This window comes from Capricornis sumatraensis, chromosome 3 (assembly GCF_032405125.1).
Source record: "Capricornis sumatraensis isolate serow.1 chromosome 3, serow.2, whole genome shotgun sequence".
NCBI lineage: Eukaryota > Metazoa > Chordata > Mammalia > Artiodactyla > Bovidae > Capricornis > Capricornis sumatraensis.
The window spans coordinates 23,258,818-23,277,609 of record NC_091071.1 but is presented as its reverse complement, the minus strand read 5'-3'; the positions used below and the strand labels follow the sequence as shown (position 1 = coordinate 23,277,609).

The 18,792-nt window shown below is 41.2% G+C and overlaps 1 protein-coding gene and 1 non-coding gene across 2 annotated transcripts in view; both read right to left on the bottom strand.

Annotated features, from left to right (window-relative positions):
- Positions 1 to 18,792, bottom strand: part of DNAH3 (dynein axonemal heavy chain 3) — a 231,387-nt gene that overhangs the window by 122,475 nt on the left and 90,120 nt on the right. Inside the window, exons 26-31 of the mRNA XM_068967931.1 lie at positions 16,889 to 16,999; positions 10,031 to 10,145; positions 4,063 to 4,261; positions 2,204 to 2,312; positions 1,864 to 1,977; positions 924 to 1,100 (exon numbers count right to left, since the gene is read on the bottom strand). Of these exons, the coding sequence (XP_068824032.1) occupies positions 924 to 1,100; positions 1,864 to 1,977; positions 2,204 to 2,312; positions 4,063 to 4,261; positions 10,031 to 10,145; positions 16,889 to 16,999 (825 nt within the window). The remainder of the gene's footprint in view (positions 1 to 923; positions 1,101 to 1,863; positions 1,978 to 2,203; positions 2,313 to 4,062; positions 4,262 to 10,030; positions 10,146 to 16,888; positions 17,000 to 18,792) is intronic.
- Positions 11,500 to 11,572, bottom strand: TRNAW-CCA (transfer RNA tryptophan (anticodon CCA)). Its single transcript has one exon. It is a non-coding gene; the product is annotated as a tRNA-Trp (tRNA).

The window sequence follows — 18,792 nt, the reverse complement described above, 5'->3', positions numbered from 1 at the left end:
TCTCCCTTTCTTCATGCAGTTGGGGGGCTAGATGCTCCACAGGTAGAAACCCAGTCACTTTGCACTTTGGGTTTTTTTTCATCTATGAGAGCAGCATGCTAAGGTCATTTAGTGCTTGTCCCTTTGAAGATGGCCTCCCCTACATCCTCTCTCCCCTACTTCAGAGGCACTTTCCTTTTCCCGTAGCAGCAGGACCAATGCTTATTGCCATGGTTGTAGCTCAGGCCAGTTGAGCAGTAGGTCTCGAGGACATATTAGCTCTCTTGTTATCTCTTTAGCTGGTTGGAACATTCTGCTTTGGTGTGGACACCACTTGGGCCTAACTAGCTTAGCTCCATGTGCTCTAGTCTTGGTTTACCAGTGTTCTCTGTGTTGATCTTTGATGCTCTCTTATATGCCAATCTGTTTTATTTGGTCTACAATGATTTTATTTTGCCTACAATGATTTGGGTTTTTGCATTAAGCCAGGATCTAAAAATAAGATTTTATGTAACCATCCAAATTTCTGTTTTTTCCTGAAAAAATGAGAAAGTCCCAAAATTCCTGCTTGGCCAGAGTAGCCTGGGGATAAGTAGGGGCTGCTGCCTCTAGGTGGGATATCTGTCAGAGTTCCTATCAGGCCTATTTGGTTTTTTTCATTTATATGAACTGTCTGACCCTTGTAGACATCAGAAATAGTGACACTTATTCCAGTGTTCATTGTTTCCTCTTTGCCATTGGTTATTATGGTATATATTTTCTCCCACCTCATGAAAGTTAGAATTGGGGAGATGATTGAGTTCTGAAGCCAAATAACATCTTCACTTCTCATAGTTGAAAAATATCACATGGTCTATTATTTGGCTTCTCTGTGAGATGCCTGGATACTTCCAAAGGTTTCTATACCATAAAGTACACCCAGTATTTCCCACTCTGATGTTTACCTTGAGGTTATCTGGCAGCTCAGCCCTGCCAGCATACCCAGGGTTCATGGTAATGAAGACCGCACAGGTTGGGTTTAGAGAGAGCTCGGTGCCTTCAAAGATGAATGTCTTTAGCTTCCGGATAATGGCTTGTTGAATGCTGAGAATCTGTTGAGCTACCACAGACAGTACTTCTACCTGGAGTGAGAATGGCTGGTTGATTTGAGCTCCTGCTTCTGACAGCCACCCACCCCACTCTGCCATAGTATCTTTCACCTAGCGAAGAAAGAACCCCATCACCTGAGAATAAGATCTTCACATTCAAAGTTAGGAGCATGATTTAGAGTTTTGGGAAAAGAACAGAAAACTGGTGTGTATATGCATGCATGTGTGTGTGTGTGTGTTTGTGTGTGTGTGTGTGTATGTGTAAGTATTTATCTTTGTTCCTGTACCTAGCATAATACCTCACCCATAGTATGCATGTATGGTGTTTATTGGTTCAAATTGCATGCTTACATTCCCTAATCTCAACTGCCTACCCAAATAGAATTAACCACTTATTCATTTGTGATGACTCCTTTGTACCACTGATATAGACTTCTCTCATATTCTACTTGTATCATTTAATTTTTATCTCCCTTGGCTGAACTATAACAGTCTAGAGGGCAAAACTGTTCCTTTCTCATCTCTGTATTATGAACACATACACAATATCTGACATAGGGTAGTTGCTCAGTAAATTTTTGAATGAGCAAGTGAGTGAATGAATTTGGTGAGAATTCTTATGTATACCCTAGGCATTTTGTCTCATTGGGGCTGTTTTTGTTTGGTTCATGGAGTACTTACTTTGTGCCAGGGGCCATAGAGGAGACATAAGCACTGTCACTGAGGAACTGAGAGCCCAGAAAAAAAGCCCCTGCATATCCAAACCCTTTGTTCAGTAGCCTAGTAGCAGGGTTACCTCAATCCTGTTGAACTCATCAAAGCAGGCCCATGCTCCAGCCTGGGCTAGTCCTTTGAAGAACTTCCCCATGGCTTTGTAATCCAAGCCATCAGAGCAGTTGAAGACCACACACTAGAGAGAGAGAGGATGTGGGCTCCATTTAGGATGGGTTTCACCCATCTGAATCACCCTGCACCTTGAAACAGAGGTGGGGCTCCCCTCTTCTCATTCTACTGGAGGAGCTGGGGCCCCACTCTGCCTGGTACGCTAAGCCATCTTGAACTTCATGCCAACTTCCCTGGGTACGGCTCCAGAGAGGGATGGGAAAAGAGTGTGAGGATGGACAACATTTCCCTACCTGCTTGGCCAAAGCTTTGGCCAGATCTTTGGTGGTTTCTGTCTTGCCTGTCCCAGCTGGACCCTCTGGAGCTCCTCCAAGGTTCAGCTTCAAAGCCCCCATCAATGTCCTAAGGGGAAGAAAATAAGAACTCAATGCCATGTCCTAAAGCACAAGAAACAAACTGGCTTTTGGTTTATTTTGTTTTGACTCAAATAATTAAACATGATTTTCCCTGATTATATGGGCAATACATCATCATCACAAAAAATTCCATTTTACTCAGTGTTGTAACCTTGGTGCCTGGTGTATGGGTGGCACCTATAAGCATTTGTTTGAATGAATGATTGAATGGATAAATGAATATATACATACTAAATGACAACCTAGACAGCATATTAAAAAACAGAGACATTATTTTGTCAACAAAGGTCCATCTAGTCAAAGCCATGGTTTTTCAAGTAGTTATATATGGATATAAGAGTTGGACTATAAAGAAAGCTGAACACAGAAGAATTGATCCTTTTGAACTGTGGTTCTGGGGAAGACTCTTGAGAGTCCCTTGAACAGCAAGGAGATCCAACCACACCATCCTAAAGGAAATCACTTCTGAATATTCATTGGAAGGACTGATGCTGAAGCTGAAACTACAATATTTTGCCACCTGATGTGAAGAACTGACTCACTAGAAAAGACCCTGATAGTGGGAAAGATTGAAGGCAGAAGGGGAAGGGAACGACAGAGGATGACATGGTTGGATGGCATCACCAACTCGATGGACACAAGTTTGAGTAAGCTCCAGGAGTTGGTAATGGACAGGGAAGCCTGGAGTGCTACAGTCCATGGGGTCACAGAGTTGGACTTGACTGAGCAACTGAACTGAACTGATACTAAATGAATCAAATGAAAGTGAAAAACCCTCTGCATTCCAAAGATCACCAGTGCTAATGGAATAATGAAAAATAAATATATTTCTCCCACTAGATTATGAACTCTTGAGCTCAGAACCCATTGTTCAGTTCCATATGGGAGGCATAAGATAAATATTAGAAATGAATGATACGTCAACTGTGGTTCCACAGCCCTGTGTATGAGCCTCTATAATTTCAGTTAACACACTTTCTTATTATCACCTGAGTGTGTCTCTCTCCCCTACCCCATTAGGTTGAGGATTCCTGGAGGTCACACATCATGCACAGTAAAGTTCAAGAAATGGTTGTTGAATAGTGAGTGGAATAGATAAATGACTGAAGAAGTCATAGAACATAGAAAACAAGTGATTGAGGACTTTGAAAGAAAAAAAAATACTCAAGTACTACCTTTATAATTTACAAGTTGCCCTCAAACCATATATAAAATCAAAGAAAAATCTAAACATCACAAAATTGACAAGTTCACAAAATCCAAGTTTCTAAAGTTGTGAATTCCAAGGAAAGTGGCAAAGCAATTCGCTGAGCACAGAATGGCCCAATCTCTTCATCAGACTGTGTGGCAGAGCTCAGAGACTCCTTGCCTGGGTCTTTACCTGGCCCCTTTTTTATCTCTTGGCCATGGGATCTCCTGGCACCTTCTTAATTCCTGCCATTGGAGAGCTTTGTTTCTTAAGCACTGTGCCATTTTCAAGGATAGGCATCAACGTTCTAGTTGTTGGTTTGAACACAATACTTTGCATTAGGACTCCTACTGGGTTCTCATTTATTCCTATGGCCTAAAAGGCCCATCTGTGAGACCACAATGACTAAGGTAAAAATTCTAAAATCTGAGGATCTAGAATACAGAAGGTAAAGGTAACAAACTCAAGCTGCTCTAAACTTCTTTCTCAGATTTTCCTTTTGGAATTCTCTATTCACCCTTCAGGTCTGGGGAGGCCCAGAATTTACCTGTAGCAGCGGTCAGTGAGGGGTGTAATCACCAGCCGGGGGGAGTTTCCCAGGTACTCATAGCCGTATAAGGCTTCTGTAGTAATCATCTGCACCTGTACATCCTTGGAATCCCAGTAATAGCGCAGTTGGGAGATCCACTGGAAATCGTTCAGATCACAGACTTTGTCCTCAGATAACTTGGCTACCACATCACGAGCTGTGGGGACACAGACATGGAAACACACTTGCAGAGTCATCGGCATCCTCCCATCTTCACGGATTCCTCAGAAGGGTCTGAGGATGTCATCAAGACCACTCAATCTCAACAATTTTAGCTTCAACTACCCTTCCTGCTCATCTCTAAACTTCAAACAACATCTTTATTTATACACTATATAAATTTATAGTATTGGGTTGACTAAAATGTTCCTTCAGTTTTAAAGTTAAAAAAAAGACACATTTTTTTTTTCATTTTCACCAAGAACTTTATTGAACAACATATTCATAATTTTGTTCCACTACCTTCTGTAAATCTTCAGGCAACTTCATAATTCCATCTTCCCTCAAATTTTTATCTTTTTGAGCAAAAAGTTATTCCAGGTGGCATTTTCCCAGGTCTTCCAGGGAACTGACATTTTTTCCATTAGGAGAATTTTGTCAAGACTGAAATAAATGGACATTTGAGGGCGCAATGTCTGGTGAATATGGCAGACAAATTAGATCTTCCAGTTTGATGACCAGTTTTCGACAAGCTTTGCCTGGTCATTGAAGAAACATATGGTCTTGCATTATCCTGATGAAAGTTTATGTGTTTTTTTCTGTTGACTGATTCTGGATGCTCTTTGTCAAGTGCTGCTTTCAGTTGGTCTAATTGGGAGGAGTATTTGTTGGAAAAAATTGTTTAGTGTTTTGGAAGAAACTTATAATAGAGGACTCCCTTCCAATCCCATCATATATACAACATCACACTCTGTGGATGAAAATTGGCCTTTGGTGTGATTGGTGATAGTTCATTTCACTTGCCCTATGATCTCTTCCATACCACAGTACTGTACAGTACCACTTTTCATTGCCTGTCACAATTTGTTCATTACATTGAAGAGAATCGCTGGGGAATATGGTCAAGGAGGTTTTTTGCTTAACTTATGTGGAACCCAAATATCAAAGTGATTATCACAACCAAGCTGGGACAAATGATTTTCAATGCTTGATTTGGATATTCGCATATGTCAGCTATCCCCTGCGTGTATAATGTTGATTGTACTCAATCAATGTCTTTATTTGATCACTCTCAACTTCAACAGGTCTACCCAACCATGGAGCATCATCAAGCAAGAAATCTCTAACATTAAATTTCAAAAACGACTATGACACATTTGATCAGTCATAGCACCTTCTCCATACACTGCACAAACCTTTTTTCTTTTCTTGCTTTGCATTTCGGTTGTGTTTTTACCTTTCTTGAGTTAGTAGAGCAGCATATGCTGAAAATGTTGCTTTTTCTTCCATCTTCAATATTAAAATGGCTACATAGAAATTCCTCTTCACTTCATGGCAAATAGATGGGGAAACAATGGAAACAGTGACAGACTTTACTTTCTTGGGCTTCAAAATCACTGCAGATGGTGACTATAGTCATGAAATTCAAAGACGCTTCCTGCAAGAAAACCTATAACAAACCTAGACAGCATATTTAAAAGCAGAAACATTATTTTGCTGACAAAGGTCTATAACAGTCAGAGCAATGGTTTTTCCAAGTAGTCATGTACGTATGAGAGTGTGAACATAAAGAAGGCTGAATGCCGAAAAAATGATGTTTTTGAACTGTGGTTCTGGAGAAGACTCTTGAGAGTCCCTTGGACTGCAAGGAGATCCAACCTGTCAATCCTAAAGGAAACCAATCCTGAATATTCATTGGAAGGACTGATGTATTGAAGCAAAAGCTCCAATATTTTGGCCACCTGATGAGAAGAGCCAACTCATTAGAAATGACCCTGATGCTGGGAAAGATGGAAGGCAGGAGGAGAAGGGGATGACAGAAGATGAGATGGTTGGATGGCATCACCAACTCAAAGCACACGAGCTTGAGCAAGCTTCAGGAGATGGTGAAGGACAGGGAGGCCTGGTGTGCTGCAGTCCATGGAGTCACAAAGAGTCAGACATGACTGAATGATTGAAAAACAACAACAGGGAAAATCACCAAATTGGTAAGTTTGGTTTTTTTTTTAATGCATGCTGATATGAAGAGGTGGCAAGAATACCCAGAAGAACTATACAATAAAGGTCTTCATGACCCAGATAACCTCTGTGGTGTGATCACTCACCTAGCGTCTGACATCCTGGAATGCAAAGTCAAGTGGGCCTTAGGAAGCATAATGATGAACAAAGCTAGGGGAGCTGATGGAATTCCAGCTGAGCTATTTCAAATCCTAAAAGATGATGCTGTGAAAGTGCTGCAACCAATATGCCAGCCAATTTGGAAAACTCAGTAGTGGCCACAGGACTAGAAAAGGTCAGTTTTCATTCTAATCCCAAAGAAAGGCAATGCCAAAGAATTTTCAAACTACTGCACAATTACAGTCATCTCACACGATAGCAAAGTAATGCTCAAAATTCTCCAAGCCAGGCTTCAACAATACGTGAACTGTGAACTTCCAGATATTCAAGGTGGATTTAGAAAAGGCAGAGGAACCAGAGATCAAATGCCAACATCCTCTGGATCATCAAAAAAGCAAGAGAGTTCCAGAAAAACATCTACTTCTGCTTTATTGACTATGCCAAAGCCTTTGACTGTGTAGGTCACAATAAACTGTGGAAAATTCTGAAAAAGATGGGAATACCAGAACACCTTACCTGCCTCCTAAGAAATCTGTATGCAGGTCAAGAAGCAACAGTTAGAACTGGACATGGAACAACAGACTGGTTCCAAATAGGAAAAGGAGTATGTCAAGGTTGTATATTGTCACCCTGCTTATTTAACTTATATGCAGAGTACATCATGTGACATGCTGGGCTGGAAGAAGCACAGGCTGGAATCCAGATTGCTGGGAAAGATATCAATAACCTCAGTTATGCATATGATACCACCCTTATGGCAGAAAGAGAAGAAAAACTAAAGAGCCTCTTGATGAAAGTGAAAAAAGAAAGTGAAAAAGTTGACTTAAAACTCAGCATTCAGAAAATGAAGATCATGGCCTAGGGTCCCATCACTTCATGGCAAAGAGATGGGGAAACAATGGAAACAGTGAGAGACTTTATTTTCTTGGGCTTCAAAGTCACTGCAGATTGTGACTGCGGCCACAAAATTAAAAAGTGCTTGCTCCTTGAAAGAAAAGTTGTGACCAACATATATGACAGGATATTAAAAAGCAGGGACATTACTTTGCCAACAAAGGTTCATCTAGTCAAAGCCATGGTTTTTCCAGTAGTCATATATGGATGTGAGAGTTGGACTATAAAGAAAGCTGAGTGCCAAAAAATTGATATTTTTGACTGTGGTGTTGGAGAAAACTCTTGAGAGTCCCTTGGACTTCAAGGAGATCCAACCAGTCCATCCTAAAGGAAATCAGTCCTGAATATTCGTTGGAAGGACTGATGCTGAAGCTGAAACTACAATATTTTGGCCACCTGATGCAAAGAACTAACTCATTTGAAAAGACCTTGATGCTGGGAAAAACTGAAGGGAGGAGGAGAAGGGGACGACAGAGGATGAGATGGTTGGATGGCATCATGGATTTGATGGACATGAGTTTGAGTTAGCTCCAGAAGTTGATGGACAGGGAAGCCTGGTGTGCTGCAATACTTGGGGTCACAAAGAGTCAGACATGACTGAGCAACTGAACTGTACTGAACTTATATGACAGCTGTGACAATACAATCTAAGAAAAATGTTTCAAATCAAGTTCAAGACAACTAAGTGCTACAAGAGCCATCTTACGGAAAATAATGAACAAGTTTTTGGCCAACCCAATATTAACTACTGTTATCATCCCTAAACTCTTGGGAAAGTGACCCAGAGTGCTTTTCAGCATGTAGTTACCACAAATGCTCTCTCATCGTCAGTGCTATCCTTCTAGCCCTGTTCCAGGCTTCTAGGATATCCTGCTGCTGCTGCTAAGTCATTTCAGTCTTGTCCGACTCTGTGTGACCCCCTGTCCCTGGGGTTCTCCAAGCAAGAACACTGGAGTGGCTTGCCATTTCCTTCTCCAATTCATGAAAGTGAAAAGTGAAAGTAAAGTTGCTCAGTCATGTCTGACTCTTCGCAACCCCATGGACTGCAGCCTACCAGGTTCCTCTGTCCATGGGACTTTCCAGGCAAGAGTATTGGAGTGGGTTGCCATTGCCTTCTCCCTAGGATATCCTAGGAGAATACAATTAGCCTGGCCTGATATACTTAGCAAGGGAAGGGATCTCATGAAACCATGTTAGGTTTTGTCTTTCCATGGAAGGAAGGTGTCGAGAAACTAAGTAAGAGATATATTTCTAGGTTTTATCCTTTCTGTAATAGGATTGTGAGCTTAATTTAATATTTTCACAGTGATGGGAGCCCTGAAGTTGATAAGTGGACATAGTTTATGCAAATCATTATTTTTTAGGTAACTCACAAGGCAACTGTTATTTCAACCTCGGAACTAATATAGTGCTTGGAATCAGGATCTCAGAAATGGAACTTTGCAAATGGACACTTCTGTAAGTCTACTCCCTCTCTGTGAGAGAAATCTTTATTACAGTAAAATCCAAAATTCTAAAGAGTCCTTGCAGAAGATTACACCAAAATTACACTCTTTCATTCTTCCTGAGGAATTTAATTCCAATCCAGGTTCCTGGGAGGACCCAGAAAACAGGTGTGTGTGAGAGATCCAAGAACAAGTTGAATCTCAAGGCACTGGGTTGGGGATGCCTTTCCAAGGCAGTGTATGTTCATGTGTTCACGCATGAATGTGTATGTGTGTGCATGTGTATAAACTCAACCACTCTGAAGCATCCTGGGCAGTAACCATGCCTTCACTTATTACTCCTACAAGTTAAATACGTAACCAGATGAAGAGCACCTTCTCCCTCTCTCCTCCATATTTTATGCTAATGTATCCAAATGAAATCAGATTGAAATAAACATCAGGGAGCTCCCGGGTGCCCTAGTGGTTAAGATTCCAGACTTTCACTGCCATGGCCTGAGTTCAATCCCTGGTCGGGGAACTGAGACCCCACAAGCCATGTGGCCAAAAGAAAAGAAAAAAAAGGAAAAGAAATGAGCAGCAACTTTATGGAGAGTAAGATGTATGAAATACCAGTAGGAAGCTGGGTGTGTGAGCAAAAGAGACACTGTTACCAGGCAACCAGTTTGGTTCAGCCCTAGTTTCCTTGGTGATGATGGTGTGAGGGTGGTTTGTTTTATATAAAGACTCCAGTTCTTCCTCCTCCTTTCCTCCTTCCCTCTTTTTCTTTCTTGGAATGTATCTTCTCTGACCTATTCTCTCCCTGCAGCACTGCCCATTTCCAGTTTTTGGGTTTGGAACCAGACACAGGTTCAAATTACAAAAGAGCCTCTGCTACTTACTAGCTGTGTGCCTCTCGGCAAGTTATTTGCTTCTATAAACCACAGGTTCTTAATCTGTGAAATGTATATAAAAATGAGACAATGTATACCACACACTTAGCACAAAGCTTGACAAAAAATTATTAGTTAAGATCAGTAGAAGGAAATCACTTCGAGTTGGTAAATCTCAGAAATGGCTGTGGCCATCACGTTCTCAGAGCGCTATTTGGTGCTGGTGGTGGGGTTCTTGGAAATAAAGTTGGGAGGGAAAACATAAGATGGAGATACACAGAAGCGTTGATTTCTCTTCTTTACCCCCTCATTTATTCTCAGTTGGAAAAGCCTCTCCCTAATTAAAAAAGGAACCTGAATCATTCCATCCAGAAAGGAGGGAGGCAAGCTTGGCAGCTATTACTAAACAGTCACTAATGCTAGGAAAACCTTGCTTACCGTGGACATCAATGACTGTGAGGGCCCCGAGGGTGAGTCGAGCTCCACTGCTCAGCTTCCCTCGCACCAGCTGAACAATCTGTGCAATCTGATCATTGCTCTTCTTCAGAAAATCCTGGCAGGGGCATAGGAGGGAACAACGTGTTACGTTGTATTCTCCTGGTAATCCCTTCTCTGGAATGATACCATCCACACTCCATGGTCCAAACCAGACTCCTAGATGTCATCCCTCAATCTCCCTTTCCGTCAGCCCCAGTCATTAACCTCAAGACAAATTTCAAAAGGATAAGCTAACTGAAAGAAGTCAGATTTGAAAGTCTAGATACTGTATGATTTTACTTTTATAATGTTGTGGAAAAGATAAAACTATAGGGGCATAAAACAGAATGGTAGTTGCCAAAGGCTGAGAATAGTGCCTACAAAGGGCACGAGGAAAATTTTAGGGTGTGTGGAACTGTTCTGTATCTTGGCTGTGATGATGGTTACACAAATGTATGTGCTTGTCAAAACGCAGAAATGCACCCTAAAAAAGATGAATTTTACAATATATATAAATTAGACACTAAGCCAGAATTAACAAAAATAACTAAACTCTTTTAGAGTAAAGTAGACAAAGGAAACATGAAAACTAAGTATAATTTGGACTGGATCCAGAATTACAAAAAGATGAGTTTAAAAGGTTAAATAATAATATTGTATCAATGTTGTTGGATATTGTGCTGTGGTTATGTAAGATGTTAATATGTTAATATACCTGGATGAAGGGTGTATGGGAATTCTTCGTATTATTTTTGCAACGTTATTTGCCGGTCTGACTTTATTTCAAAGTGAGTTAAACAACAAAAATGAATGAAGAACATATGAGACCACCCTATGCTCATCTCACCTTCCTTACTTTTTTTGTTATGTGCTTCTGGGCAAATGATTTTAACCCTCTGTGTCTCAGTCTTCTCATCTGTCAAATCTAGATAATTAAGGCTATTCTTCAAGTGATTTTGAGGAGTAAGACCCTGATGCTGGGAAAGATTGAAGGCAGAAGGAGAAGAGGGTGACAGATGATGAGATGGTCGAATGGCATCACTGACTCAATGGTCATGCGTTTGAGCAAACTCCAGAAGATTGTGAAGGACAGGGAAGCCTGGCGTGCTGCAGTCCATGGGGTCACAAAGAGTTGGACAGGACTTAGCAACTGAACAACAAAGGTAAAGCACTTGGCACAATGTCTGGTATGAATAAGCGAAAGTGAAGTTGCTCAGTCGTGTCCGACTCTTTGCGACCCCATGAAGGACAGGTATGAATAAGGTGTCCAGTAAATAGTGGTGGTTATTATTAATTATAATATCCTTAATGCATAGCAAAAAAGTCTTTTAAAAATATTTATTTGTTTGGCTGCACAAGGTCTTAGTTGAAGCATGTGGGTACTTTAGTTGCAGTACGTGGGATCTTTAGTTGCAGAATGAGAGATCTAGGTCCCTAACCAGGGCTCGAACCTGGGCCTCCTGCATTGGAGGCATAGAGTCTTAGCCACTGGACTACTAGGGAAGTCCCCTAAAAGGCTTTTTGTTGCATCCCTATTGCCCTTGGTATGTCTGCAAGCCACTGGGGACAGAACTGTTCCCCACATCTCTCTTAACCACACACATTACACAGCAATTCTGGATCAAATTGCCTTTAGTTGCTGGAATGCACCGTGTTTCTCGTTGTCAGATTTTTGCACGTTTTGGTCTCTCTCTCTCACGCTCTTCCTCCTGATCTGTGCTTGACTACTCCCTATTTATATTTTATGTCTCCTCTGAGACCCTGTTTTTTCTGGGACATCTTACCCTCTCTTACTTTTAGTTTTCTCCTTCCTTTCCATGATGTCTGGATCCCTGTATTTTCCTTATCACAGTTTGATAAAAGAGCCTTTAAAAAAAAATCTTTCTCACTTGACTGTAAATTCATGTCAAGGACAATGACTGATTCACTCCTAATTGCCATTCCCTAGCAAAGTTCCAGTTGCAGATGTCCAACAAATATTTGTTCAATGAACAATAGGTCGGTGATAGACGGATGGATAGAAATTTTGTACCTGCCAAGGCACATCATTCAACATGCATGGTACTCCAGACCTTGAGTGTGTGATGGGAAGCATTCTATTCTTCACAGGTAGGAAATTGTAGCACACAGATGCAGTTGCAAAAGTCAGAGTTTTTAGTGTTTCTAAGGTTTCAAATTATGTACATGAAAGCAGTTTTCATGTGTAAAGTGCAACACATCTATTAGGAATTATGAGCAATAAATCTGTAAAAAGTGAAGCTGCTTCTTGTTCAGTTACTCAGTCATGTCCAACTGTTTGCGACCCTGTGGACTGCAGGGTTAGGGTTCCTGTCTTCTCTACCCTTCACTGTCTCCCAGAGTTTCCTCAAACTCATGTCCATTGAGTCAGAGATGCCATCCAACCATCTCATCCTCTGTCACCCCCTTCTTTTCTTGCCCTCAATCTTTCCCAGCATCAAGGTCTTTTCCAGTGAGTTAGCTCTTTGCATTAGGTGGCCAAAGTACTGGAGTTTCAGTCTCAGCATCAGTCCTTCCAATGAATATTCAGGGTTAATTTCCTTCAGGGTTGACTGGTTTGATCTCCTTGTAGTTCAACAGACTTTCAAGAGTCTTCTCCAACACTACAATTTGAAAGCATCAGTTCTTTGGTGCTCACTCTTCTTTATGGTCCAACTCTCACATCCGTACATGACTACTGGAAAAACCATAGCTTTGCTATGCAGACCTTTGCTGGCAAAGTGATGTTTCTGTTTTTTAATATGCTGTCTGTGTCTAATTTGCCATAGTTTTACTTCCAAGGAGCAAGTGTCTTTTAATATCATGACTACAGTCGCTGTCTGCAGTGATTTTGGAGCCCCCAAAAATAAAGTTTGTCACTGTTCCCATTTTTTCCCCATCTATTTGCCATGAAGTGAAGGGACAGATGTCATGATCTTAGTGTTTTGAATGCTGAGTTTTAAGCCGGCGTTTTCACTCTAGTCTTTCACCTTCATCAAGAGGCTCTTTAGTTCCTATTCACTTTCTGCTGTTAAAGTAGTATCTGCGTATTTGAGGGCTGATGATACTTTTCCCGGAAATCTTGATTCCAGCTAGATTCCAGTCATCTAGCCAGGGATTTCGTATGATGTACTCTGCATATAAGTTAACTAAGCAGGGTGACAATATACACCCTTGACACACTCCTTTTTCAATTGTGAACCAGTTCGTTGTCCCATGTCGTGTTTTAAGTGTTGCTTGCTGACCTGCACACAGGTTTCTCAGGAGATAGGTAAAGTGGCCTGGTATTCCCATCTCTTTAAGAATTCCCCACAGTTTGTTGTGATCCACACAGTCAAAAGCTTTAGCATAACTGATGAAGCAGAAGTAGATATTGCCTTTGGAACTGCATTGCTTTTTATATGATCCAGCAGATGTTGGCAATTTCATCTCTGGTTCCTCTGCCTTTTTAAAACCCTGCTTGTACATCAGGAAGTTCTCACTTCATGTACTGCTGAAGTCTAGCTTGAAGGATTTTGTGCATAATCCTACTAGTATGCAAAATGAGTGCAACTGTACAGTAATTTGAACATTCTTTGGCATCACCTTTCTTTTGGATTTGAACGAAAACTGACCTTTTTCAGTGCTGTGGCCACTGCTGAGTTTTCCAAATTTGCTGGCATATTGAGTGCAGCACTTCAACAGCATCATCTTTTGGAATTTGAACTAGCTCAGCTGGAATTCCATCACCTCCACTAGCTTTGTTTGTAGTAATGCTTCCCAAGGCCCACTTGAATTCACACTCCAGGATGTTTGGCTCTAGTTGAGTGGCCATACCACTGTGGTTATCTGAGTCACTAAAATCTTTTTTGTACAGTTCTGTGTATTCTTGCCACTTCTTCTTAATCTCTTCTCCTGTTAGGTCCTTGCTGTTTCTGTCCTTTATTGTGCCCATCTTTGCATGAAAATTTCCCTTGGTATCTCCAATTTTCTTGAGGAGACCTTTAGTCTTTCCCATTCTATTGCTTTCCTCTATTTCTTTTCATTGTTTACTTAAGAAGGCTTTCTTATCTCTCCTTGCTATTCTCTAGAACTCTGTATCTTTCCTTTTCTCCTTTGCCTTTCACTTCTCCTCTTTTCTCAGCTATTTGTAAGGCCTTCTCAGACAGCTACTTTGCCTTCTTGCATTTCTTTTTCTTGGGGTTGGTTTTGGTCACCACCTCCTATACAATGTTATCAACCTCCATCCATAGTTCTTCAGGCACTATGTCTGCCAGAACTAATCCCTTGATCTATTTGTCACCTCCACTATATAAAAGGGATTTGATTTAGGTTATACTTGAATGGCTAGTGGTTTTCCCTACTTTCTTCAATTTAAGTCTGAATTTGGCAATAAGGAGTTCATGATCCAAGCCACAGTTAGCTCCCAGTCGTGTTTTAGCTAACTATATAGAGCTTCTCCATTTTCAGCTGCAAAGAATATAATCAATCTGATTTCAGTATTGACCATCTGGTGATGTCCATGTGTAGAGTCATCTCTTGTGTTGTTGGAAGACAGTGTTTGCTATGACCAGTTTGTTCTCTAGGCAAAACTCTGTTAGCTTTGCCCTGCTTCATTTTGTACTCCAAGGCCAAATTTGCCTGTTAGTCCAGGTGTCTCTTGACTTCCTACTTTCACATTCCAGGCCCCTATGATGAAAGGACATCTTTTTTTTTTTTTTTTTTGGTGTTAGTCTTGTAGGTCTTCATAGAACTTTTTAACTTAGCTTCTTTGGCATCAGTGGTTGGTGCATAAACTTGCATTACTATAATGTTAAATAGTTTGTTGGAAATGAACTGAGGTCATTCTGTCATTTTTGAGACTGCATCCAAATACTGCATTTTGGACTCTTTTGTTGACTATGAGGGGTACTCCATTTCTTCGAAGGAATTCTTTCCCATAGTAGTAGCTATTCATGGTCATCTGAATTAAACTCACCCATTCCCATCCATTTTAGTTCACTGATTCCTAAAATGTTGATGTTCACTCTTGCCATCTCCCGCTTGACAAAATCCACTTTACCTTGATTCGTGGACCTAACATTCCAGGTACCTATGCAATGTTTTTCTTTGTAGCATGGGACTTTACTTTCACCCCCAGACACATCCACAATTGAATGAAATTTCTGCTTTGGCCCAGCCTCTTCCTTCTTTATGGAGTCGTTTTTCCACTCTTCCCTAGTAGCATATTGGACACCTACTGACCTGCGGGGAGCGGTGCTTATCGTCCAGTGTCACCTTTTTGCCTTTTCATTCTGTTCATGGGGTTCTCAAGCCAAGAATACTGAAATGGTTTGCCATTCCTTTCTCCAAGGTACCACATTTTATCAGGCCTTGACTAGCAAGGACATGCCTTCAGCCACTCCATGTAGCTGGATGACATGCCTGGTGCCCTGGCTGTCCCACTGCTGGTCCATGTTTAGTGTGTGGACCTTCACAGGCTGCAGGGTGTCTGTCAGTGTGCTGCCTGGGGGGGGCGGAGCCAAAGCCCTGCTGTAGTTGCTAGGAAGCGGGTTTACAGAAGGCTGGAGCCAAGGTTGGAGGATGCCCAGGAGTGGAGGGCTCTCTGGCCTTGCTTCTGCTGCTGGCCAACCTGGGGACAATCTGCTGCCTCCATGGCCCTCTGTTGGCCGAGCTCTGGCCCCTCCTTTCCTCCCCTCCAGTTCCTCGGCATTATTATCCAGGCTCGGCAAGCCTGGCTGCCCGGAAGGGCGTGCACAGTGCTTCTTGGACTCCTGCCCCATTGTGCTGGGAACTTGGGGCGCTGGTTATTACCCTGCTCCTGCCTCGACCTCCCCCATGATCTCTGCTTCCCTTGCCAAAAATTGCAACTTGGTCAAACACTAATGTTCTAATTTTAATGTATAAAGCAAAATATAGCAAATTAAAATATATTCTGGTTCCCAGATAATCATATATAGGGGGAATGACAGCAGATCTGATGTGATAATCATAGAAAATTACACCATGGTAAAAATGTTGGGAATGGAGTTACCATTTACTCAGTCAAAAAATATTTATTAAGCAACTACTCGGCACTGCAATAACCCCCTGAGATATAATAATGAGCAAACCAGACATGGCCTTTTCCCTGTGGGGTTTATAGCCTATAATCTTAATACTGAATAATTTACCAGCATCTCATTTAACCCTGCACAGTAGTAAGGTGTGGTGGTATAATTTCTTTCATTTTATAGACAAGGAGACTGAGACTCAGGTTAGGTAACTTGCCCATGGTCACATAGCTAACAGGTGAAGGTGTCAGAAGTTGAACTCAAGTCCATCTAGGTCCTGAAATCTCAAGTTTAGGCATTAGTGGTAGAGTTAAGGTGAAATATGTGTGTCTGAATCTGAAGATAAGCAGGATCTGAGTATTCATGGTTTCAAGAGAAAGCTGAAGAAAAAGCTAGAGGTGGGTGAGTGTTTGACTGGGGTTGGTGAAAAGGGATATGGTGGAAAAAGAAGAGAGGAAAACAGGACCAGGTGGCTTCTTGGCACAGGAAAAAGATGAAGAGGTCTCTGTTGGTACAAATTCTGCCAGGTTGGCACTTGGAAGTAAAGGCTGATAAAAGTTATGATCCTTTAGCCTAGAATTTCTATCTAGGAAGAAATGTGAGAGTTCCTGCACTACAGAACTTGAAGATAGTCCTAATTCCAAACATGTGTCCTGAAGCAAACCCTGACTTCTGTGACACCATGGGCCTGTTTATTTTTTCTTTAGAAAAATGGCAGTCTAATTATATGTCATCCAAATCATAATCTAGCTTAAATCTCCACTATAAGGTTCATGACAGGCTCACTTACCGGTAGGATCTTTTCAATCAGGGCTTGGGAAACCTCCTGGGTCCAAAAGATGGAGGAGACACAGATAACCACCTGGCCAGGCCACTGCAAGACCCACTGATTACGGGGGACCTGGGAAAGCACAGGAGGGCAGTTTGTAAGGTCAGTTCATCTTGTGTGATTTAAACTGACTTCCTAAAATATCCACCACAATCTTATCCCCTCAACAAAAACAAAAGTCATCCCCAGCCTCAAAGGTTACATACAAGTCTTAACATTTCTGGGATTATTGATTTATGTCTTCCTTCCTGAATTTTATAGAAAAGAAAAAGATCCTCAACAACAATTTCATTAATTCCATCACCTACAAATTGGCACTTGTCATCTACATCTACAAGGATTGATTATGAGCTGCTGCAGCTGCTGACCTTCAACACCCCTCTGAAAGGAGTTCAGGGTGGAGATCAGAAACAAGTCACCCTATGCTCTGGGAAAAACTTTCAGAACAGGTCTTCAGATAGATATTTTCAGGAGATGATTTTATGAGCCCAATTCTTGCAAATCCTCTTATCTAGAAAAATACTAAAATCCTTCACGGTGATATCTGCTCCTTGTAATTAGCAGTAACCTTCATGAGACTAGAAAACACCTTCTGTAAATAATATGTGCTTGATTGCGTATACTCCTCCTTCACCAAAATCACATATACACTGACCTTCCTTCCTTTATCTCTTGGGAGCAGTTTCTCAGAGGTATCTGAAATGCTGTCTCCTGGCTATAGTCCCCATTTTGCCCCAAATAAAACTCAGCTCACAACTTTCACAGTAACAGGGATAGAGTACAGGGACAAAGTAGGTGATTAAATAGTTAATCTCACTAGGGGATTGTAACTAGAATAAATATGGGAGACCCCTGTAAGTTAATGACTATGCAAGAAAGCAGGTTTGCTTAACTACAAGACCAAGCAGCTTGTTTAGCAACAAAACCATGCAACAGAAGCATAAGACATGTCCCCAAAACAACGAAACAATGGGGGCATGAGAGCCACATCTTTTCCAGTGAACTCAGTACGTTAATGGCTCCTAGGACATGCTCTCTGCAGGCATGAAAAACAATAATCTGTGGAACTAGCTTGGTCATGTAGGGACAAGAAAACTCCCCTGCCCAACTTGAAGGAGGAGCTCATGATGGAAGCACAATGTCTACTTGAGAAAGACAAAGAAGTTCTTCCTTTACCCACTTTTTCTTTGATTATAAAACTGTAGCCATGTAGGTTCTTGGGGCATGGTATCCTCTTGCCTGCCCACGTGTAAGCTTCACAAGCATCTTATTCTAATAAATCACTTTTTACCTATCACTTTGCTTCTTGCTGAGTTTTTTCCTACGCTGAGACATAAAGGACTATGATAATGGAGCTCTTTTCAATGTTGTGCATTTTTTTTCTATCAATAACTCTTTTTTTTAATGCTTCCATCTAGGGATTTTACACAGTTATAATCAAGGTGTTATTCAGAAAGTATTTATATAACTACTCTTTTTGATAGCTACATAATATTGCAATACTGCCCCACAATTTTCATAGCCATGACATCCCCTAACTTTTTTAAATTTCTCTGTAGATAGACAGAAATTATCCATAGATAGGCAAATTATGGGTTGAGAGCCATGTCTGAAGTTAGGTTGTAACACAGTCAGGCCATTGTTGAACCTATCATCTAAGCATGCTTTTGCACTACAAAGGCAAGGATAAAGAGTTGTGACTGGTGTATGTTGCCTGCAGAGTGAAAATCATTTGCCATCTGGCTCTTTACAGAAAAATCTTGTCTGGCTATAGATGCAACTGCATGAAATAACTTCATGCAGGTAGTCATTTTTCTTTAACTTAATTTTTGATTAACTTAAATTTTGATTAAGTTTGATTTGGA